Below are 24,301 nucleotides of genomic sequence, written 5' to 3' on the forward strand. Positions count from 1 at the left end.
AGACAAGTATCAACCACTTTTTCATATATAAAATAATAATGAGATTGAAGTATAATTAAGATAAAATCAAAAAATCAAAAAATACATTAAAATATAAATTACACTAATTTGATGATATATAAATCAAACACAGAAAAAATAAGATTAATAAAACAAATTTTTAATATAATACACTAATCGACTGCACTTCTATTAATTTCTATATACATCTGAATGACACATTGTCTGTGTTTAAAACAATTTTTATCTATCTATCTATCTATCTATATTATAGATTCACTTGAATGGAGAAAAAAATTAAAAATATTTTAAAAGTCACTTTTATAATCGAAGAATAATTCAACACATCTAAAAAAATTATCATTTTTAATACAATTTATTATAAAACACAACTTTTTTTAAAAAAACATTCTAATCAAACCCGTGCAACGCACGGGTTGAACACCTAGTTATATTTATAATTAGTATCAAAACTTAAGAAGTGAGAGCAGTATTTTAGAAGAAAAACAAAAGTAAATGGAAAAAAAAGTGAGATTTTATAGGCTTTTTATAGCAGTGCGGGTCTTATAGGCCCAATATAGTTTGATTTTAAAAGACCCGGTTTACCCATTAGTATTGTCGGTTTACCCCGTTTTTCCATTAGTATACCACCGGTTTAGCCCTAACGTTGGCGAGCGAGGGCCTGCGTGCGTGTTTTCTAGGGTCTTCCTTCAATTTCACTCTCGTCCCACACTTGTCCTCAATATATTATTGTGTGTGTGTGGAATTTGTGAAAGGTATATTCTGATTTGAAACGGTGCCGAATTGTTATTATTAGGGTTTTGATGGGTACAGAAAGGAAAAGAAAAGTGAGTTTATTCGACGTCGTTGACGACTCTGCTGCTTCTAAGATGGTGAAAACCAACGGCAACAGTCTCGTTAATCACTGGAATGGTAAACCTTACTCTCAAAGGTACTTCGATATTCTAGATAAGAGGAAAACCCTTCCCGTTTGGCACCAGAAAGATGATTTTTTGCAAGTTTTGAAGGATAATCAAACTTTGATTCTTGTTGGTGAAACTGGTAGTGGTAAAACCACTCAGGTATTGATTTTCTTTTTCACTCTGCATCTTATTTATTTATTTATTTATTTATTAATGAATAAACCATCAATTATTTAATCCTATCTATGTTAGCTCATTAGTGTTTATATACATTAAGAATAAGTTGTAGTGTCTAATGTATATGAAATCCCTTAATTTAGTCCCCAAAGTATATGAAATTATATAAACACTACCAAGGGCTGTGAAGTCATTACTTAACCATGTAGTGAATACCACTTGATGTTTTATGGGTAGGATTGGTTGTCTAAGTGTGTAGGTTGCTAATTTTATTGTTTTTGTTGTGTACCTTTGGGTGACAGATTCCTCAATTTGTTTTGGAAGCTGTTGATTTAGAGACCCCGGATAAACGCAAGAAGATGATGGTTGCATGCACTCAGCCTCGTAGAGTAGCTGCAATGTCTGTTTCACGCCGTGTCGCTGAAGAGATGGATGTCACTATTGGGGAAGAAGTTGGTTATAGCATCCGTTTTGAGGATTGTAGTAGTGCAAGGACAGTTTTGAAGTATGTTTTTATTTTGCTTGAAATTACTTTATGTATTTGAATTGTATTTGTAGCTTGTAATGCTGTTTTATATAACATTGTTTTCCCCACCTCTTTGATTCTCAAATGGAATGTGTTTTGCATCCCCACCGCAGGTATCTAACTGATGGTATGCTTTTGAGAGAAGCAATGACGGATCCACTTTTGGAGCGATACAAAGTAATTATTCTTGATGAGGCACACGAAAGGACTTTGGCTACTGATGTGCTATTTGGTCTTCTTAAGGAAGTTCTTAAAAACAGACCTGACTTGAAGTTGGTGGTTATGAGTGCAACGCTTGAAGCTGAAAAGTTTCAAGGATATTTTTTTGGTGCCCCACTTATGAAAGTTCCTGGAAGGTTACATCCAGTGGAAATTTTTTATACTCAGGAACCAGAAAGGGATTACATGGAGGCTGCTATTAGGACAGTGGTGCAGATTCACATGTGTGAACCTGCTGGAGACATACTTGTTTTTCTTACTGGAGAGGAGGAGATAGAAGATGCATGCCGCAGAATATCGAAAGAAGTTGCAAATTTGGGTGACCAGGTGGGCCCTGTGAAAGCAGTACCATTGTATTCTACTCTTCCCCCAGCAATGCAGCAGAAGATTTTTGAGCCAGCTCCACCTCCAGTTAAGGAGGGAGGCCCCCCTGGAAGGAAGATTGTGGTATCAACAAACATAGCAGAAACTTCGTTGACAATTGATGGTATTGTCTATGTTATTGACCCTGGATTTGCTAAGCAGAAGGTTTATAACCCTCGAGTTCGTGTTGAGTCTTTGTTGGTGTCTCCGATATCAAAGGCTAGTGCACATCAGAGATCTGGGCGTGCTGGAAGAACTCAACCGGGGAAATGCTTTAGACTTTATACCGAAAGAAGTTTCAATAATGATCTTCAGCCTCAGACCTATCCTGAAATTTTGAGATCTAATCTTGCCAACACAGTTCTTACATTGAAGAAACTGGGTATAGATGATTTAGTGCATTTTGACTTCATGGACCCTCCTGCCCCTGAAACCTTAATGCGTGCTTTGGAAGTGTTGAATTACTTGGGTGCACTGGATGATGAAGGTAACTTAACAAAGCTGGGTGAAATTATGAGCGAGTTTCCGTTGGACCCTCAGATGTCAAAGATGCTTGTTGTTAGTCCCGAATTCAACTGTTCAAATGAGATTCTTTCAATTTCTGCCATGCTATCAGGTATGACTCTCTTTTCTTTACTTTTTATTATTATTGCTTTGTGTCTGTCCAGAGTCCCGCCATAATAGTTGAGTTGGGATTCATTTGAAATGAATGTATGGCATCTGTTCATGTGCACTGGTAATGCAATGCACATGATGGGGATGTTTGACTGCTTACATGTGTGCCCAGTTGCACATGAATGTGGTTAGTGTAGTGTGTCCTGTTAGGTAGTCATCAGCAACTGTGTTCTCTGGATTTCATGCCCCCGGTTGGCATGTACCATAGGATTCTAAGTAAGTGCTGATGCAGATAGTTGCAGTTTCTCAGTTATTCTCTCATGAAGAAAATGGTGTGCTCTCGCCTCTATGCATCTGCTGACCTTCCGTGGACCTCGTCTGTGATAATCAATTTCTTTCTTTAGTACCCAATTGCTTTATCCGGCCTAGGGAGGCAGCAAAAGCTGCGGATGAAGCGAAGGCTAGGTTTGCACACATTGATGGAGATCATCTCACGCTCTTGAATGTATACCACGCCTACAAGCAAAACAGTAAGTGCATATTTCTGCTGACCTTTTTCATTTTATTCTCAATATCTTGCTGTTTATTTTTTTCCTGATGTTGAAGTTCATTAAATGTATGTTAATGGCTTTTCAGATGAGGATGCTTCTTGGTGCTACGACAACTTCATTAATAACAGGGCACTCAAATCAGCTGATAATGTTCGACAACAGCTTGTTCGTATCATGGCTCGGTTTAACTTGAAGTTATGCAGCACAGACTTCAATAGTCGCGACTACTACATCAACATAAGAAAGTCAATGCTAGCAGGATATTTCATGCAGGTGGCTCATCTTGAGCGGACAGGACACTACTTGACAGTGAAAGACAACCAGGTTTGCTAAAATTATTTTATGTACCTTTACTTTTCATTTTGTATTGCCAAAATAGCTATTGTCTAGGCTGAAGGATTGCAATCAAATTTATGGTTCTGCTCTTGTGTAGGTGGTAAACTTGCATCCATCAAATTGCCTGGATCACAAGCCCGAGTGGGTTATCTATAATGAATATGTTCTTACCAGTCGGAATTATATACGTACTGTGACAGATATACGCGGTGAATGGTGAGTTTATATTTTGTAAGTTGTAATAGTCTTGAGCTGGCAAAATGCTTTTTACAAGCCTTGACTAGGAAAGAAAACTTGAAATCGTTTTGAAATAATTTAAGTCTTAGAGCTTCTTACAGAAGGTTAAATCAGTTTTATACCTCAAGTTTTTTCCTCTTCTAACTTTTCCACAAGTAACTATATACATTTTTCATTTTCTTTTTTGTTAAGTTAGAAATAATACATTGTTCAGTTAAGCTAAGCTACATGCTATTGAAGTGGACAATAGTTTATAAACCTAAATTACTAAATATCTTGCTGTGCACGTGAAAGAAAATTCCTCTCATCAATGAATAACATTTGAAAATATGAAGTACATAGATGCAGACACAATTCGTTGAATGCCACTTATCTTGTCGTTGACCTTGTGATTCTATTTTTTGTTGATGTTATTGAGATGTATTTAATTCGATGATCATTTGTTATTTGACAGGTTAGTTGATATAGCACCACATTACTATGATCTGTCTAATTTCCCACAATGTGAAGCAAAGCGTGTTCTTGAAAAGCTTTACAAGAAACGAGAGAAAGAAAAGGATGAAGCCCGGATTCGTAAATGAAGGAAGCCTTACCATACCTTTTCTGCCTTTGGATTGAAATTTGATGTTTCATCTCCTGCAAGTTGACATCATAATATCGTCATGGGAATGTTCACTATACTACTTCCTTATTTCCTTTGAAGGACATGCTGATTGTCAGTAATTTTAGTGAAAGAATTGGCAGAGTTCCTTGTACCACTAGAGTAGTAACATTTTATATTCCTAGACCTTGTTCTGTTGTACCTTACGGATTTATTTATCGAGGTCAAATTTGTTTTTCGGGATGCGATTGTTATATTTAGCAAGCGTCTGGAATATACGATTTTGTTTTGAAGTAATGTCAACTGGTAATGCTTTACTCCAATATTCTGGCATGTCATCTTTTTGGCATGTTGTTCTGTTTGTTGCACTCCCCTCTTATTTATGAATTGCCAAAAGTAAAATTACTTCTTTTTTGAAACCCTTGCTGAAATTTGTGCAAGTTCTAAATTGAATCATGCGTGTTTATTCTTTATTTGATTTGATGGAACCAGTTTTTAAAGTGATCAAATCTACATAAATTTTATTGAACCAATCTCGGCATCATAAGCAAATTGCAATAACAAAGTTGGTGTGTCACTGGCCATCAAACATGATTGAAAGCCATCAAATTGGGTATGCATTTTATAGTTTAACAATGTCTTTCACTAATGAGGTTGTGACAGCATCAACTAAGCTTGTGAATAACTTATACTTGCCTTTACAGAAGTTTGAGATACCTCTCCTGCAAAAATAGTTGTTTAGATTAGCCTTTACTGATTATTAACTTTGTAACTGTCACTCTAAAATGTTTGATATGAAACTGCAAGTTGAGTTTGAATCAATTTGCGTAGTTTGCAAAAGTAACCTATTTTGATAGTAGCTTTTTTTTACCTCAGGCGCTCTGAATTATATAAAATGTTTGCTTTTAAATGATAGCTATTATAGTCACTCATGAATTTTTTCTGACAATGAGTAAAAACAAGTTATGTCATCTTTTTAGCATGTTCTATTTTCTGCTCACACACACACACACACACACACACACACACACACACACACACACACACACTCCACTCACAAGAGAGCAATCAATATTTTCCTGAGTAAGTATGTAATAGAGAAGGATGTTGAAGAGCTGAGAAGAAGGAGTGGAGAAGATAAAGAACTGTTATGATATAAAGGAGAGGGAAAAATAGAAAGAAAGATTCATTATATTGAATTGAATGAATTCTAATACAAGTTCATGATCCTTATATAGTGTAGATTAGGATCCATGATAAGCTAGTGTATATCTAACATATGCTAACTTATACTACAAGTTAGTTACAAAACTAAACTAACTATTTACATTTGTCTCCATTTCATCATTCCTTTGATCATTCTTATTGATACTTAACATCCTCCCACAGGCTGATGCTTGGTAGATATCAAGCAATCCAAGCTTGGACATGAAATGATTGAACTTGGGCACTGGCAGAACTTTTGTTAGGAAATCTGCTAATTGATCTTGTGTGGATATGGGAAGCAGTCTCATTAATCCATTTTGTACCTTTTCCCTAACAATGTGACAGTCTATCTCTATATGTTTAGTTCTTTCATGAAAGACTGGATTTGAAGCTATATGCAATGCACTTTGATTATCACAAAACAAGACTGGCTGCTTAACACATTCTATCTGCAAGTCTTTCAGTAGGTATAGAAGCCAAGTCAATTCACAAGTTGCTGATGAGAGTGCTCTATATTCTGCTTCAGAGGAAGATTTTGAAATAGTGGACTGTTTCTTTGCCTTCCATGATACGAGAGATGAACCAAGAAAGAAACAATAACCACTTGTAGATCTTCTTGTATCTAAACATCCAGCCCAATCTGCATCTGAGTATCCAAGTAACTGCATATCTGAATTTCTGCGAAAGATAAGGCCTCTTCCTGGATTATGTTTGAGGTATCTAATAACCCTACATGCTGCTTTGTAGTGAGTTACAGTTGGATTATGTAAAAATTGACTCAACTGTTGAGTAGCAAATGTGATATCTGGTCTGGTGTTGGTGAGGTACAATAGTTTTCCAACAAGTCTTCTATACAAACTTATGTCCTCAAATGGTTTACCATTATCTTGATGTAGTTTGATGGATGGATCTAATGGTGTAGAAGCAGGTTTAGATCCAAGCAAACCAGAATCATGAAGCAAATCCAGGCAATACTTTCTCTGAGATATACTTATCCCTTCTTTGGAATGAGCAACTTCCAAACCAAGGAAATATTTTACCACACCTAAATCCTTAATTTTGAAATTGTTGTCCAAGATAGTTTTGATTCTAGTGATCTCTTGTATATCAGTGCCAGTCAAAATCACATCATCAACATATATTAACAATGCAGTAAAATGACTTTGTTGATTGATGGTAAATAGAGAGTAGTCAGATGTGGACTGTGTATATCCCTCCTTGACTAACAAGGATGTGAGTTTCTCATACCATTTACGACTAGCCTGTTTCAAACCATACAAACTCTTGAGCAACTTGCATACTTGATTAGGCTTTGCACACTGAACACCATCTGGAATTTTCATATACACATTTTCTTGCAAGTCTCCATGCAAGAAAACATTGTTGACATCAAGTTGGTGTACAAGCCAGCTCTTAATAGATGCAATAGCAAGTAACATTCTAACAGTTGTAAGCTTGGCTACTGATGAGAAAGTATCAAAGAAGTCTAAACCTTCTATTTGATTGTAACCTTTAGCTACAAGTCTGGCCTTATATCTTTCAACAGTTCCATCAGATTTATGCTTAATTTTGTATACTCACTTACTGCCAATAGGTTTGATATTGGGTGGTAAGTCAACAATTTTCCAAGTGCCAGTACGAGCTAAGGCCTCTAGTTCAGAATTCATAGCCTGAATCCAGTGTTCTGACTTGCAAGCTTCACTATAGGTTTTAAGTTCTGTGTGTTGTGTGAGAGACAAAGTGTAGACACTACGTGAAGAAGACAGTTGATCTAAAGAATGAAATGAGGGGATAGGATAGAGAGTACCTGAAGATGAAGATTGCAATGATTCACCTGATGAATTGCACACAAAGTCAGACAGATAAGTAGGCTTATGTTTCACTCTTGCTGGTCTAACAATTGGTGGTGGAGTGGGAGATGAATCATTTTGATGAGAGAGTGATGGGAGGGAAGGAGATGGTATATCAGTAGGGTTAGTAGCATTATTGTTGTGGTCAGTTGGTAGTGTGGTTAAGTCATGGGCAGGGTTAGGTGTAGGAATGTCAGAAGGTGTAGAATCAAAGGTGGAATGGTAATGCCAATGAATAGGTGAATTGTTTGTAGTGTATGGTAAAATGTGATCAAAATGAGTGACATTTCTGGAAATGAAAATGGTTTTAGAATCCAGATCAAATAGAATAGATCCTTTGACCCCTTGCTTGTAGCCTAAGAAAACACACTTTCTACCTCTTGGTGACAGTTTAGATCTATTGATGTTTAAAGTAGATGCATATGCAAGAGAGCCAAAAACTTTTAATTCACGTAAATTTGGTAAAGATTGATGAAGCATTTCATATGGAGATTTATGTTGAAGAACAGGAGTAGGAATTCTATTCATGATGTAAGTAGCATGTAAAACTGCATAGGACCAAAAAGTTTTAGGCAAATTTGAATGGTACAGTAGAGCTCTAGCAATGTTTAAAATGTGCTGATGCTTTCTCTCTACTCTACCATTCTACTGTGGAGACTCAACACAACTAGTTTGATGTAAAATACTTTTAGAGGAGTAAAAATCATTCATAAGAAACTCAGGACCATTATCTGATCTCACTATTTTGACTTGATGATTATGTTGAGTATGAATCATTTTTATCAAATTTACAACATGATTTCTTGTCTCAGCTTTTGATTTCATTAAAACAATCCAAGTGTATTTGTTATAATCATCTACAGCAATAAGAAAATAAGAATGATGATGAAAAGACTTTATTGAAATAGGACCCCAAATATCAAAGTGGATTATATCATAAGCATGAGTTGCTTTATTAAAGCTAGTACTATATGGTAGTTTCTTGTGCTTAGCAAGGTGACAAATGTCACATATTCCATTTGGATCTGCTATTACATAGGGAAATTTATTTTGTAAGCTAGCTAATCTAAGGTGGGAAGGGTGTCCTAATCTGAAATGCCAAAGGGATGACTTAGGGATAAATTTGTGGTTAGATCCATCAATGGATGCCACATGAGCTACTTTATCTGTAAGCTTGAGGTGATACAATCCATCATGTTCCTCGGCTGAACCAATCATCTTCAAATTCTTCTTGTCATGAATAGTACAATGTGAATTAGTAAAATTGACTACATAGTGAGGTGACTGACACAATTTTGAAACTGTAATCAAATTAATGGAGAAATTTGGAACATATATAACATCAGTAATGACAAATTGTGTTGAAAACTGAACAATACCAGAAAATTTTGCAATGGCAAAATTACCATTAGGAAGAGTAATATTGATAGGATTAATTTCAATATATGATTGAAACCAAGATAAAGAGTTGCATATGTGGTGACTAGCACCTGAATCAATGATCCAAGTACTAAGAACACATGCATTATGAGAGGTGGGAGATATACCTTTGTGAATCACTGATGTATGATCAGTGATCATAGAAGAACCAACCTTAACTGAACTTGCAGAGGCAGAAGTAGAAGCAAGATTAGAATTCTGAAGCAGTGACATTAGCTTATCATACTGCTCCTGAGAAATTGAAGGAGGAGTAGCTGCAACAGGCTCAGATGAGGCTCCCTCAGTTGCAGCATGAGCAGATGCAAAATTCTTCATATGTGGTGGAACACCATTTTTCTTGAAGCAATTCTCAACAAAATGATTATCCTTGCCACAATCAGTGCAATTACGAGGAGGCTTGGAACCAGAAGCAACTTTGCTTGACTTAGCTGCATTAACAAGAATCTTAGATTCATCAGGTTCAGTGAAGTTACCTTGGCGTTCATGTTGAATCACCATGTGAAAGACCTTGTTGATTGGAGGAAGAGGATCAATGAGCAAGATCTGTGACTTCACAGTAGAAAAATTGTCATTCAAACCAGTAATGAAACGAATTGTTTGCAGAAGAGTGTGATTCCTGCGTGCAGAACGCATAGCCTCACAAGTACATCTTTGACGACAAGTGCATGAAGGAAAAGGGAGATATAGCTCCAATTCTTCCCAAAGTACTCTGAGATCAGAGTAGAAATCAATAACAGAACGATTTTCTTGCTTCAAAGCATGAATTTCTTGTTGCAATTCAGAAATTCGAATCAAGTCACCTTGAGAGAAGCGTTCACGAAGATCATTCCAAATGTCAATGGTGTTTTCAAGGAAAACAACAGATTGAGCAATTGAAGGTGAAACTGAATTCAAGATCCATGAAGAAATCAATTGATTGCAACGGTGCCACGCACGAAAAGCAGGATCAAAATCATCTTCAGGCATAGGAAGAGAACCATCAACAAACTTGAGCTTCATCTTAGCACCTAACGCACGTTTCATCGAACGCGCCCAAGATTAGTAGTTAGAACCGGTGAGGAGTGGAGTAACTACAACAGAAGTAGGTCCATCACCAGGATGAACGAAATAGGGAGATGAATTATCAAGAACAGGATCTGGAGCGTTGCGAGGAGGCATGATTCCGTCGGAGAAGATGATCGGAAACAGATAACAGAAAACGGTTACGACAGCGGAAAAACGGTTACGGTGGATCTTAAGGCGGTTGATATCATGTTATGATATAAAGGAGAGGGAAAAATAGAAAGAAAGATTCATTATATTGAATTGAATGAATTCTAATACAAGTTCATGATCCTTATATAGTGTAGATTAGGATCCATGATAAGCTGGTGTATATCTAACATATGCTAACTTATACTACAAGTTAGTTACAAAACTAAACTAACTATTTACATTTGTCTCCATTTCATCATTCCTTTGATCATTCCTTTGATCATTCTTATTGATACTTAACAAGAACAATTTTCTTTGAAAGCATCAACACTCAGTAGTGAGTAATAGGAGAGTTTGAAATTGAGGTATACATTTTATCATTCATTATATTTTCTCTTTCTTAAAATTTATATCCAGCGATAATTTGAAATAATCTTCCATTGCAATGCCTCAAAATTAAGTTCCATTCGGGAAATGTCATGGGAGACTCTGGACAGCTTTCCTTGCCTTAGCAAAGAGCATATATGGACCGTATGCATCCGTTGATATTTTAGAGAATGAGCTATATGTCACTTCTAGTTGTCAAAGGGTAAGGTTTGGAACCCTAAGAGCGGATTCCATAGATGCCTAAGAGGGGTAATTCAGCATTTGAAAACAAGCCATTCTAGAACAACCGAGGGCATGTCCCCAGGCGGATGCCAGAGCTGCTCCTTCTGTGCATCTTCCTTATTTAGCAGTTGGAACTCATCGACAATCCCCTCCCTTGATTTTTACTTTTTAGCAATGTTATAAAAATCGGACCGATCGGTTCGACCGGTTCGGCCGTGAACCGGACACAGCACCGGTCCGGAACAAGTACCAGAACCGCTAGTCCATTAAACCGGGATAAACCCGCTTTGAACCGGTCTGAACCGGCAAACCGGAAAAACCAGCCGGTTCTCTTCTAAATAAAAAAAAACTGGAATTTCAAAAAAAAAAAAAATCTTTTCTATTTTCAAACTAGGGTAGAGTTATTCTTTTCACGGGAACATAAGTGCCAAACAGAAACATGAAAATGCCACTGTTATTTGTTATAAGAAAAAGAAGAAGAAGAAAAAAATACACGGATGAATTTGAGAAATTAAGGAATAAATCTATTATAGTCACACAATAGTTTTTTATTTCTTGATGGTCATACATAAGAAAGGAATGAAACAGATCTGAGTAAGAGAAAAAAAGAAGAAACAAGAAAATAAGAAGAAAAAGAAAGAAATTACGTGAGAGAATAAGATAGAAAGTGGAGTGGGGGCTGCTCACTAATAGGAAGAGAGGATATTTCAATTCTAGGGTTTAGCTTATAATTGGGCTTTTGGGTCAATACAACTTGATAAAATAATGGCCCAATATATTATAAAATAAAACTAACTTTTTTTTTTAAGAGCTAACTTTCTTTTTTACTATGTAAAAAAAAAATCAAATTATTGAGTCTAAAATTATTATTTATTCTTCAACATTATATTTATTTTTAATTAATCGGTTCAATAACGGTTTAATAGCGGTTCAACCAATTGAACCGATTGAACAATGAACCGAAGCTCTCACTGGTTCGATCTTCGGTCCGATTTTTAAAACATTGCTTTTTAGTCACCAAATCCAGAATATCTCTCTCCTTGCTTTTTCTTCCACTTTTTACAGAGTATTTTTTTTCTTTTCTCTACTTTTTTGTTTTAGTTATTGTTTCCCTGTTACATTTTGGACAGTTTGGATTTAGCTTATTTTTTAGCTTATTAAAATAGTTTATGCAAATAAATAAAGTTTTATGTTAATTTATAAGTTTTTATTAACAAAAATTGTATCTTTATGAGTCATTTTCTCATAAACTATCTTGAAAAAATAATAATATTGCATAAAAGCTTATTTATTTGTATAAATTGTTTCGCATAAGCTCAAAAATAAGTTAATTCAAACGGATCATTTGTGTATGGCCCTGCACTATTTTTTAATAATTTGAGAATATTTACTTAACGATTCATTTCTTTAAGATTGTTTACGGTTTATTTATGGTAAGCTGCCGTTTCTTGATAATCTAAAAGTATTTATCACAATAACATACAATGTAACTAAATTTTCATACAGTACCCACAACTTTGTTATTGTTGAATAATGAGTAAACAGTCCCTTTCGTTAAAAGTGTCACTCGTCGTCACAGTAATCCTCAAATCAATGAAAAACATTTAAAAGTCTCTGAATCGAAACTCCATTAGTCAAAATCATCCCTAAGGTTATCTCTCCATTTATTTTAGGTGATGTGTCCCAAAGTTTGACTCATTGATCGACATGTGGCATTATTTTATTCAATTTTAAAAGCCACTTAAGCAAGGACCAAATTGACACTCAAAATCAAATATTTATAAATAAAAAATACAATAAAATATTAGAAAAACTAAAAATTCAACCAAAATCAATAAACTCATCTCCAATCTCTCTGGCCACAGTTCATCTATCAAAACATTAATTTTTTTAAAAAATAAAAACAAATTCATACAAAATCCCCCTCTCACCTTAAAATCTTCATGGGAAGCAAAAACCATTTTTCCAGATCTGAAGAAAAAAAGGAACACCATTTCCATTGTTATGCAAGAGGTGATTGTGTATCAAATCAACTCAATAAACTATTAATTCTACCAATTTTCTTAAATATTAACAAATAATTTTGTTCAGTTATCCAACCAACGTCTCATATTCACTATTTTTTACAAAACAAAGAAAAACGTTTCAACCAAACCATGAGGACGGAGCCTCTATCTTTCACTACGAATCTGGGCACAATCTGTGGTTGAAGGGAGATAGCTTCTGGGTCGTTGGATTCGAGTATAGATAGAACAACCACATGAAAGATGTTAATTGTTAACCGGAGAGGTAGTCGACAGTGATAGAAATGTCGATGATGGTGACCAGCTGGAGATAATGGAGGAGGTGTTGACACTCATTCACTTCAATCTCATTCTCTATCTCCTTCATTTATGATTTTTTTTTAGTGATGATGATGATGAAAGGAAGGGTTGGGTTTGAAGATGATGAAATAGTATTTCCATGTTGTTGTGCTGTTGTTAAATTTTTTTAGGGATAGATTTTGTTTTTCTAAGTTAGCAGATTCCAATTTTGAAGATGAGAATGATTTCCCTTCCAAATTTGAAGGTGAGAGATTTGAGCATGAGTTTGTTTAAGTTGTTATATTTAATTTATGTTTTCTTTTTTTAATTAATGTTTTTTGAACAAGTTTTTTTTTTTTTTTGAAAACTTGGTATCCGGCCTTAGGACCGACTAATCCAACGGGACCAATCTCACCGCCCACTTGCGGGGGCCCCATTTAAAGCCAGAGTTTTTTTTGCTCTGTATGGACTTAGCCCACCGAAATTGGCACCAGTGGGAATCGAACCTAAGACCTTGAGAGGAGCATACTCCAAGGGCCCAAGCCAACACCACTCGACCAACCCCAAGTGGGTTTGAACAAGTTTTTTTAATTAATGTTAATTAAAATAAAAGTTAAAATAGACTTGACTTCATTAGTAAAATGGTCCCTTAAAGACATTTTTGGTTTCATATTGGTCCCTTAAAGAAAAAAAGGTATGAATAGGTCCCTTAAAGAAAAAAAAGTCTGAATAGGTCCCTTAAAGACATATCCGTTAATCAGTTTGGTCTTATTCGGACCTTTTTTTAGGGACCAAACTGATTAACGGAGATGTCTTTAAGGGACCTATTCAGACTTTTTTTTCTTTAAGGGACCTATTCATACCTTTTTTTCTTTAAGGGACCAATATGAAACCAAAAATGTCTTTAAGGGACCATTTTACTAATTAAGCCTAAAAAAATCCAACAAAACATCAAAATATCCCGGTCAAAATGCCACATCAGCACATTATAAGACACATCATCAGAGGTTAACGGTTGTTTGACGTTTTGGACTAAACTGACTAACGAACTTTACATTCATGGAGTTTTTTTAAACTTTCGTTAATTCAGGGACTTGTTTGACAACAAATGACACTTTCAAGGATTAATGTGGTAGTTTACTCGTTGAATAATACCTCTAAATTATCATAGAATAGTGTAGATAAAGAAAATCCTTTATCTATTTGGTGTTGTCCTCGTCATTGTCATTTTTTTTAGTATTATTGTATTGTTTCTGTATTTTATTGTTTTATTTTCACGTTTCTTTTGGCAGATTCATTTTTGCTATTGTTTCAATTTTTTACCTTTTATTTTTAATTATTTTTCTATTTTCTTCATTCTATTTTTCTTATAGTTTGATCTATTTGCTGACATTTATTTTTACTTTTGTGAAGAAACTCATTATCCTTGTAGGATAACTCAATTGGGGTTTTGGCTAAATGGAAGAGTTGGTGCACCACTTAACGAATACGAATTTTATAAAACAAAATGATTAATAGTTTATGAATTTTTATTGAATATCGTTAATCTTGGTCGGTCTCTATAATATATCAAATGATTTTCAATATTTTTAAAATTTGTATGGATAATCTATATGATATAAACTTTCAATCCAATGATAAATTTTGTAAAGATCATATTTATTACAGGATTATTGATAAGTGGCGCGCTTTGCACCACTTAAGAAAACACTTGTGCATCTTAGCCTTCACCCTCAATAGTAGCTATTAGGGATATAAATTGTTCAATTGATAGTTACTATGGACATAATTGGAGAGTTAAAGTTCGAATACCGTATTTCTTACTTCTCCATATTATAATGTGACTCTAAATACTAAATTAGTATAAAAAAGAAAAATAACTTCAAATTTCTAAAAGTTAAAAATAATGCAGCTCCCAGTTTAATTCTAAGTTATGTTTTTTTTTTGAATTTTTTTTTCTCTTCCCATTCCTTGTATTTCTTTTCTACCTCTCGGGTTTCCATTTTTTGTCTTTGGATAAATATTTTGGAACGCGTTTTTCGAATTTTTTTTGTCTTGGAAAAAAACTTCAAAATGTATTTTCTGAATTTATACTAGAAAAACTACGTAAGAGCATTCACAACAATGTTTTAAAAATCGGACCGGACCGGCCGGTTCGACCGGTTCGCCCGGGAACCGGGCCTAGTACCGGTCCGGTCAACATCACAGAACCGCTAGTCCGTAAAACCGTTAAAAAACCGGTATGAACAGGTCTGAACCGGTGAAAACCGGAAGAACCGGTCCCGGTTTTACAAAACCGGCCGGTCCAGATTTTTTATTAAAAAAACTATTTTTTTTTTCTTTTCAGTATTTAAAACGTACCTTTTTTTTTTTACTTTCCGTTTTTTTTTGACATATTTACAATTATGCAGCAATTATTTCAAATGGTTGTGTTGTTGATTTTTAGTTGGAAGTATCCATATCAATTAAAATTGCAATAGTTGTGATTTTGATTTGAAAAAACACAGATCTTTTACTTCTTTTCTTTTTTCTCAGTTAAATACAAGTTTATTTTTATTCTCTATTTTTGCAAAACTTGCAATTGTAACAATATCTAAATCCTCTTTCCCTTAATACACTATTATCAACTTAAGAACAACAACAGATCTGTGTATTTGAAAAAGTAGAAAAAGAGGTTGGTATTTACGAAGAAAGAAGGAGAGGTAGAGATGAGTTTGAGAAGAATGAAAATAGATCTGTGCATTTGAAAAGGAACCTTGGTTTGCTTAATTTAGAGAAATTGAAGTTAAAGAAGGTAAAGAATGAAAATAATAATATTGTGTGGCTGCTGCTTTTCTGATGTGAGATTAGAGAGATTAAGAATTAGGGTTACTCAACTTATGAGTGATATATATATATATATATATTAAGCATATTGGGCTAGAGTATTGGGCTTCTAAAGTTTTGCTAAAAAATAAGTATTGGGCCTTTAAAAATAATATATTGAGATGTAATGTAATTTTTTTTACTCATATATATTCTTAATAAGTATATATTTATTTTTAGTCAAAAAAAAAGTATATATTTATTTATTTATTTATTATACGGTTCAACCGATTTAATAACGGTTCAACCGATTGAACCGATTGAACCATGAACCGGTGATCTCAACGGTTCGATCTCCGGTCCGGTTTTTAAAACATTGATTCACAATGAAGCTCTTCATTTTTTAGTATTTAGGGTTTCTCGTGTACACACTACTCATTTATAATTTTTTAATAATAATATTAATAAACACTAGATCGCTCTAACCTAATAATATTGCCCGGGTGCGGGTACGGTACCGGTATCCGATACGGGTACCGGTACGGGGTACGTTATTTTTAGAAACATTAAGGTACGAGTACGTCCCTATAATTTTTTTTAATATAATTATATATATCAAATAATAAAATTATATTATTAAAACAAATAATTAAACATAAACAATATCACATCACACTTTAAAAGTAATTTAAATTGTTCGAAACATCAAAATATGAAATTAAAAAACAATTAGCTCAAAATGAGTCAATTATTTCCCTCTTCATCATCATTAAAAAGACTACCAATTTCAAAAATATCAACTATATATTAAATAAATTTCATTCATTTCTACAAATATCCCACATTTTTGTTGCACTTTCATTATAAGTATTACTATTTCTCTTTCTCAAGAGAAGACAAAGATTGGTATGAATAAAAACTAGATCTTCATCTCTCTTTGAATTGAGCCTATTCATTTTCAATGAATGAGTGAATAATTTCAGCGGCTACTTTGTTATTGTTTTTTAGTAATAGTTGCTACTTTTATATTATAAACAAATAAAAAACCTAAATCTTCGTATAAAAAAATTAATAAAAGAAAAAGGAGAAAGAAAAACTGTTTTTTTGGATTGGTGTACCACGCATGTACCACGCGGTACCCATTGCAAAAAACAAAAAATTAGGTATGGCGACAGTACGTACCGGGAGAATACCATACGCGTACTGGTAGCCGATATCGGTACTTTGTCTAAAATAGAATACTCATGCAACATAGACTAACAAATAACTATTAAAAAGTTCTAGATGTGTTTCGATAATAACATATTACACCAATAACTTTTTGTAAATGAGTCCCAAAAAAATTGCTAGGTACCTATTAGTTGCCGGTTGCCATGCTTAAAAACTAGTACTAGGTACTAACTATTACAGTCGGTCTAAGGATAAGGTTGTGAATAAAATATTTATTTAGTTTCTAAGAAGCATTCTCAGCATATGTCAAAGTCAAACAAAAACAATCACTCTAAAAAAAGAAGATACACATCACAACAACTATTAGAAAAAGCATACTGAAACTGAAATCTGAATAGAATGCAAGGCCAACACAATTTGGCTGAGAGACCTATACTAAATTTTTGACAATAAAATGTAAATAGTGTGTTTGTTAAAAAAACTATGTAAATAGTGTGTCAAATCTCACACACAAAAATATATTTTAGAGAATGTCTTCATAGTATATCTGTTTGTAAATTTGAGCATCCAATGTTGTTTAGGTCTGTACTCTATGGACCGCATTTTTGTTGGTTGGTCCATGTTTTAATAGGTTTATCCATTTTTTCTTTATTTATTTATTTATTTATTTATTTATTTATTTTTTTCTTCAAGTGGTTCGAGCTCTTTCCGATCGCAGTTGCGAGGATTGAACCGTGGTCCTCCCTATCAAGTTCAGCGTCAATCACCGCTGAACAAACTAACGATTGATTCTTATTTTATTTTTAGATAAATCACTATTCTTATAATAATCCAGCTAACAACAAACTGTTCTTGACAATTCAATTTACTTACATTCCGACTATTTATATTCATCATAATTTTGATACAAGCGTTACTAAATTATTGTTTTTTGTCAAATTTTCTGGTGGCTATAAAATTCACCTTAAATGTGAATAAGTGGAGTGTCCCATATTTGAATTTGGCTCCTGCACATGCCAATAAATTAGTGCGATGCCTCTACCAACTGAGTTAAGATTACGAGAACACGTTAATAAATTAGTATATATTTATAATTATTGAACAATAATTTTGTAATAAAGAAATTGTATAAATTTTAAATACATACCAAATTTCAACATGGTCGAGATATATGCATCGCACGGGTACACGTACTAGTTATATTATAGATACTAGGGGTAAACCCGTGCGTTGCACGGGTTCGATTAAATATATAATTAAAATATTTTTATAAATGAAAAATAATAATTGTTATAAATATAATAATATCATATAGTTAAATGATAGATATTAAAATAGTATATTTAGCTCCTCTTCGATGTATTATTGGTCAAAAAAGAATAAGAAAATATGAGACATAAGAGCAATTTAAAGTTCGCTTATAGATATGTCGTAAAATAAATTATAACCTTTAACTTCTAAACTTTTGCATAGGTCATATACATTCAAATTATTTCAAATGTAGTTGAGACATACATTTTTTTTTTTACAAAACATACCAAATCCATGGTTTAAATAGAATGAAAACTTCCGATCAAATGGACGTGCTCCACAATCATCACACTGCAATGACCACATTTATTGCATAAAGCAATCTTTAAACTTCAGTCCTTAAAAAGATGAAAAATGGATATTGAAAATAGAATAACATTCATATATATAGACATAATTTGCTAAAATATCTATACATAGAAAACATACAAAATAATTTAAATACAAAAAATGAGAGAGCATGACTAAACAAAAAGTATGTGATACATGTGAATAGATATTAGTTATATAAGGATCATGGTTACATTGAGAAGCATTCCAACAGTCATAAGATTTAATTGTAATGAGTGTTTAGTTATCATTGCATTATATTTTTACAAATTAACTATGCAAATGTTAATTTATAGCATAAGAAATTAGATCTCTTTATGCAAAAACCACAATAACACATGAAGTTTAATTCTTTTCATTTTAGTGTGCTGTTTCTTTTGCAGATAATCAAAAGTCACACTATTAATTGATGTTTCCAATTATTTGCAATTAAGCATAAAATAAATCTCATAACTGATTTCAATTATTCTTTCTTCTATGGACCAATAATAAACATGTTATTGTTCTCGTATTTATCAATTCTCTTTTCTAAAAAGTCCGGTATCAAATATGAAATTATATTCATAGTTATACAATAACTTTAGTAAAATTGCATATTATTAAAAAAAAAATCTAAAGAAGATTTTTTTTTTTTATCAGAGAATTTTTTAGTAAAGTTGGACGCAAAAATGTCAATATGGCGCAATTCAGTTTTTTCTCAATTACATTATATACTATCATTTATCATTATAAGTCCAAATTTAGTAGAAAGCTGAGACAAATAATATAAGAATACATCATTGTTTGTTGATATATCTTCTTGTGAGAATTTCATTTTAGAATTCCAACAATCATGAGAATTTGATGGTCATAGTATCATTTATGTCTCTCTCTAAACCATAACCGAGATATAAATTTGTAGGTCTTATAATATTAGTTGGTCACTTTTAATTAAATTTTTCATTTTTCATTATTGATATATTCTTTTGTAAGAAATTCTCTTAGAGGTGCCACATCATCACAAAGAAGGCCTAAAAGCAATTCAAGCTTCCTTTTAATAAAAGATAAAAGATAAAAGATGTTATGTCAATTTTCAAGATATAATTTGGCCGATCAATATAATAGATATCCAACCATAAAAAATATGGATTAACATATATGAATAATATGAAATACAAAATGGATAAATAATAAAAGGGTGAAACTGAATATACAATAGATGATAAGATATTCTTATATGAGTGACTATTTGTTTTACAAATTTCTCGTAAGGATGCATGAAAATCAATAGATACTTTAGTCAATATTCTGCCATAGAAATCAATAAATTAGTGAAGGCATACATGGAAAGTAAGAAAAGAACATAAGACATTATTAAAAGTTGAAGAATACGTACCTAAGAGTTATTTTGGAGAAAGTAAATGATGACTCAAACAAAAAATTTATAAATTAGTAAATACCTTTTCCTTCCTCTGGTTCTATCACATGGATCTGAAGTAAGTAGACTAAAATAATATAACGTTCTATGTTCTCGATAACAAATGAACAACCAATATCAATAAATAAATGAGAAAAATAAGATTGTTTACTTACAATCATTGTTATGATAAAAAATATATTTTAAAGATAACTTTTAAATGAACAATATAATTTGATAAGAGTAATTGAGTATACCGGCTTTTTCATCCATTAACATTCTATTGTAGTGAAAAATTATTTCTTTCAACCTACACATGAAGAACAAAAACTAAACATTAGTACAAATGAATATTGTTGGATATCAATACATAGCACCATGGTAGAAATACACTCAAAGATTGAGTGAAAATATCAATTATTAAGATTTAGAAATAATAAGTAGAAAAAGAATGTGGGGTGGTGGTTATAAAGAGTGAGAGTGAACCTATTAGTCACTAAACTTTCTCATTTTATAGTAAAGTGTTTTTCTAGCTCATACCACTTTCTAGCTCTAGAATTTGAAAGAAAAATCTATCATAATACATAGCACATACCACTTTTTTTTTCTTTCTTAGTATTGAAAGAATATATTTTGTGGTTATATTGGTCCCTTTTAATTCATTTAGGAACCAATTAACTTGCAATGAAGAGAGACAGACGTTTTTTTTTATTAAATTCAGCTCTTTAAGGGATTGATCAAAGAGGTTTGGAATATCAAAGTGACTTACTTGCTTGAAATATAATGATTCCTTTTTTTTATTAGTATTAGTATTGAAAGAATTCCAATAGTCATGAATATTTTGTGGTTATATAAATCTTATATATTAGTTGGTCCATTTTAATTTAATAATTTTTCATTTTAGTTAGTTGGTCCCTTTTAAGAAGTTATATAGTGATAATTTGATATATTGATAATTAAAATTAAAATGATTTAATTAAAGATAATTAAAATTAAAATGATTTAATCAAAGGAGATGATGAAAAAGTTTTTTAATAGAGATTGTAAACTTGATAATTTGATATATTGATAATTAAAATTAAAATGATTTAATTAAAGGAGATGATGAAAATGTTTTTTAATAGAGATTGTAAACTTTTCTTGTAGAGTGCCACATCATCAAAATACTTGATTGTGAGCAACTCAACATTCCTTTTACTTGTAAAAGATTATAGATGATGCTCAAAATAAATTTTAAGGTATCTAAGATAAGGTTGTGGAAAGCCACTAACTTACATTTTCACCATTTGCATTAGTTAGTCATTTTCACTAGTTTTGTCACTAACACCGTTTGAAGTATATATGTGTCGGTGTGTCCAAGAGTCCACGTGTATGTCCACATATGCAAATTGTCTGTCATGTGACAAAATTGACAGAAAAGACTAACTAATGCAAATGGTAGAAATGTAACGAACCAAATTGATATTTTTCAAATGCAAGAGACCAACTAAGATTCATTTTCAATCTAATGGTCCAAATTGATACTTTTTTATGGACGATTCATATGATATAAATTTTCAATCAACGATAAATTTTGTAAAATTCGTATTCGATAGATCACTTGTATACGATGAACCAAGGTGGTACATAGTAGCATTAACATGTCTTCCTAGTATAATTGAGCATCCAATGTTGTTTAGGTGCGTACTCTATGGACCACATTTTTGTTGGTTGGTGTAACGACCGAAATTTATTATTCACTATGTAAGTGTTTAATTATTTGGTGACGTGGTTTTTAAGTGAGATAGTAACTTTAAGTTATTTATCGATGATTTTAGTTAACGCGCGAGTTAGTGAGAGTTAACGCGAGTTGGGCCAAGCTATTGGGCTTGAGGCCCAATGGGCCTTGGACTTAGGGTGGGGGGGGGCGCTATATGAAGCCCATTAGAGAGAGAATGTCTCATTCTTTCTTGTTTTTGTGGAGAGTTAGAGAGAAGGGAGAGCAAGAGGAGCTAGGGCAAGAGCTTGAAGGAGAGATTCGATGAGCAATCTTCGTGAGTTCGTCGATTTAAGGTAAGAGAGTAGATTTCATATTCGTGGGTGACTCGAGGAAGGGGAGAATGTCGATTTCTCCTCACCCGAACTTCCTCCACCCCATTTTCGTTTTAGTTGTGAATGAATTTTCTTAATGGAAATCAATTCTAAGGTTCATAACATGTTTAATATGCTCTTATCATGATGTATGAACGAATTTAATGGTTAAAAACGAAGTTTATGAATGATTAAACTCGAGAACTTTGTGTTTCTTGAGAGTTTTGAGTAAAAGTGTTAAATCTTTACTTTTTCGTAGTAAAATTAGTAGATCGGTGAAATGAACCGTCCTTTTGTGTTTAGATATGTTTGTTGCACTTGAATACAAACTCATTTGGGGTTTATAACATGAAAAATGGGATTTTTGGGTGATTTGAAGCGAAAATCGCATGTTTTGAGCATTCCTGACAGGAGGTCTTCGCTACGGCTCGCTACAGCTCGCCATGAGCATGAGTTCCACTGGTGTGGTTCGCTACGGCTCGCTAGGCCTTCGCTCAGCGAACAGGGCAGGTTCGCTACGGCTCGCTAAGCCTTCGCTCAGCGAACAACACTGTGACAACAACTTTTTGATAATCGTTTTAAGTGCATTTTGGCACTTGTAACATGTGATTAGGGTATTCTAACATACAATTAGGTGTCTATAACCATGATTAATTGTATTGTGATGAATTGTTGATTATATTTGTGTAATATAATTGTTGTTGATGATGTTTGTTTAAATATGAAAGAAGTATATTAAGGTGTTAATCAACTTAATAAAGACGAATATTAGAGTATGTTATTCTAATAAAGAAGTATATCGAATTATGTTATTCGATAAAGACGTATATTAAGGTATAGTGTTATCTTAATAAAGACGAAATGTCGGATAGTGTTCCACATTATAAATGACGAGCAAATTGCTAATTGTGTGAGTGTGAATTCATGAATTACATACATGCATTCATGAATTGTTGATGTATATTGGATATTCCAATAAAGACGGATATCAGATTATATTTATCCGATAAAGACGAATATTAGAGGTGGGATACTCTAATAAAGACGATGGTACCACATGCATTAAATATGTCTAGGGGACATAGCATGAAGATTGTGGCATTAGATTGCATTAGGATATGTGTACATTATTTGATATTTGATATGTGACACATATGTTTGGAGTTTGTGATAATTGTCTATGTGTGTTAGACTTGATGTATGTGTTGATTGTCCGATGATTTTTAAATGTAATTGGCTTCAATATCTTGTGAATTATGATTGATATTTGGTTATAACCTTTCGTAGCTTATAATTGAATGAGATTAATGATTTATGCTTACAAGTGAAGTGTGAGAACAATTAGGTTGTAACTCCTAATTAGACGTGATAAATGAAGAATATGCATGATATATGAATATGCATGAATGATGGTGATGTATATGTATAATGTATGATTATGCATGTTTTTATGAAGAAGTGTTTAAGTACCATTTACTTACACTTGTATATTTTGAGTATGTTGTCTAACTCTCTTTTATGTGTTATGTGCTGGACCGTTGGGGGTTCAGATTTACAGGTTTTGTGGTATTCGATGTCGAGTCGTTTGTGAAGCTCTGCTCTGATTGTGACACAGGGAAAATGGTTGTATTTAGACTATAGAGTCTTTATAACTTTTGATATTTATTTGTAAAAACTGTATCTTTCGATAAATAAGATTATTTTGTATAAACATTGTTTTTACTAATTAATTACATTAGTATTATTTTGATTGAAGAGTGTAATGCTCGAACCATGACTTTTATAATAATAAACTTTGATTTTCCGCCGCGTATTTTGAAAAAGATTTATAAAGGTAGAATTACTTAAATAATGGGTTTGAGTATTACAGTTGGTCCATGTTATAATAGGTTATCCATTTTTTTCTTTTCTTAATTTATTTTTAGAAAAATTATTATTTATAGTCTTTAAAAATGTATTTTGCTGGTAGTAAAAAAAAAAGTATTTTGCTGACACAATAATATCAAAATAACAAAGATGTCCACAAATAATTTTTTTATTTCTCCCCCTATCGTCAAATATGTTTTTAA

At 32.8% G+C, this 24,301-nt stretch overlaps 2 protein-coding genes across 4 annotated transcripts; one reads left to right on the forward strand and one right to left on the reverse strand.

Moving 5' to 3' along the window:
- The first annotated feature begins 579 nt into the window (after positions 1 to 579).
- LOC123911294 (probable pre-mRNA-splicing factor ATP-dependent RNA helicase DEAH2) lies at positions 580 to 4,916 on the forward strand. 3 transcript variants are annotated; one of them, XM_045962692.1, is made up of 7 exons: positions 580 to 1,082; positions 1,403 to 1,605; positions 1,740 to 2,824; positions 3,228 to 3,353; positions 3,460 to 3,698; positions 3,808 to 3,926; positions 4,402 to 4,916. In XM_045962692.1, the coding sequence occupies exons 1-7, from the start codon at positions 825 to 827 to the stop codon at positions 4,526 to 4,528; spliced, it is 2,157 nt and encodes a 718-aa protein (XP_045818648.1). In that variant the 5' UTR covers positions 580 to 824; the 3' UTR covers positions 4,529 to 4,916. The 3 variants fall into 3 exon arrangements, with proteins under 3 accessions (XP_045818648.1, XP_045818649.1, XP_045818650.1); XM_045962693.1 differs by lacking the exons at positions 3,460 to 3,698; positions 3,808 to 3,926; positions 4,402 to 4,916 and having other exon boundaries at positions 622 to 1,082; positions 3,126 to 3,260; XM_045962694.1 differs by lacking the exons at positions 3,460 to 3,698; positions 3,808 to 3,926; positions 4,402 to 4,916 and having other exon boundaries at positions 622 to 1,082; positions 3,116 to 3,239.
- A 948-nt stretch (positions 4,917 to 5,864) lies between these two features.
- LOC123905422 (uncharacterized mitochondrial protein AtMg00810-like) lies at positions 5,865 to 7,193 on the reverse strand. Its single transcript, XM_045955017.1, has one exon. The coding sequence runs from the start codon at positions 7,191 to 7,193 to the stop codon at positions 5,865 to 5,867; it is 1,329 nt and encodes a 442-aa protein (XP_045810973.1).
- Between the last annotated feature and the right edge of the window lie 17,108 nt (positions 7,194 to 24,301).

The sequence above is a fragment of the Trifolium pratense genome, linkage group LG2 (genome assembly GCF_020283565.1).
Source record: "Trifolium pratense cultivar HEN17-A07 linkage group LG2, ARS_RC_1.1, whole genome shotgun sequence".
Lineage (NCBI taxonomy): Eukaryota > Viridiplantae > Streptophyta > Magnoliopsida > Fabales > Fabaceae > Trifolium > Trifolium pratense.

Excerpts from the sequence above, each read along its gene's own strand:
- LOC123905422 (XM_045955017.1), bottom strand. The coding sequence starts at position 7,193 with ATGTTACTTGCTATTGCATCTATTAAGAGCTGGCTTGTACACCAACTT.
- LOC123911294 (XM_045962692.1), top strand. The coding sequence starts at position 825 with ATGGGTACAGAAAGGAAAAGAAAAGTGAGTTTATTCGACGTCGTTGAC. Across the intron at positions 2,825-3,227 it reads AATTTCTGCCATGCTATCAG|TACCCAATTGCTTTATCCGG; the intron begins GTATGACTCTCT and ends TTCTTTCTTTAG. Across the intron at positions 3,354-3,459 it reads CCACGCCTACAAGCAAAACA|ATGAGGATGCTTCTTGGTGC; the intron begins GTAAGTGCATAT and ends ATGGCTTTTCAG.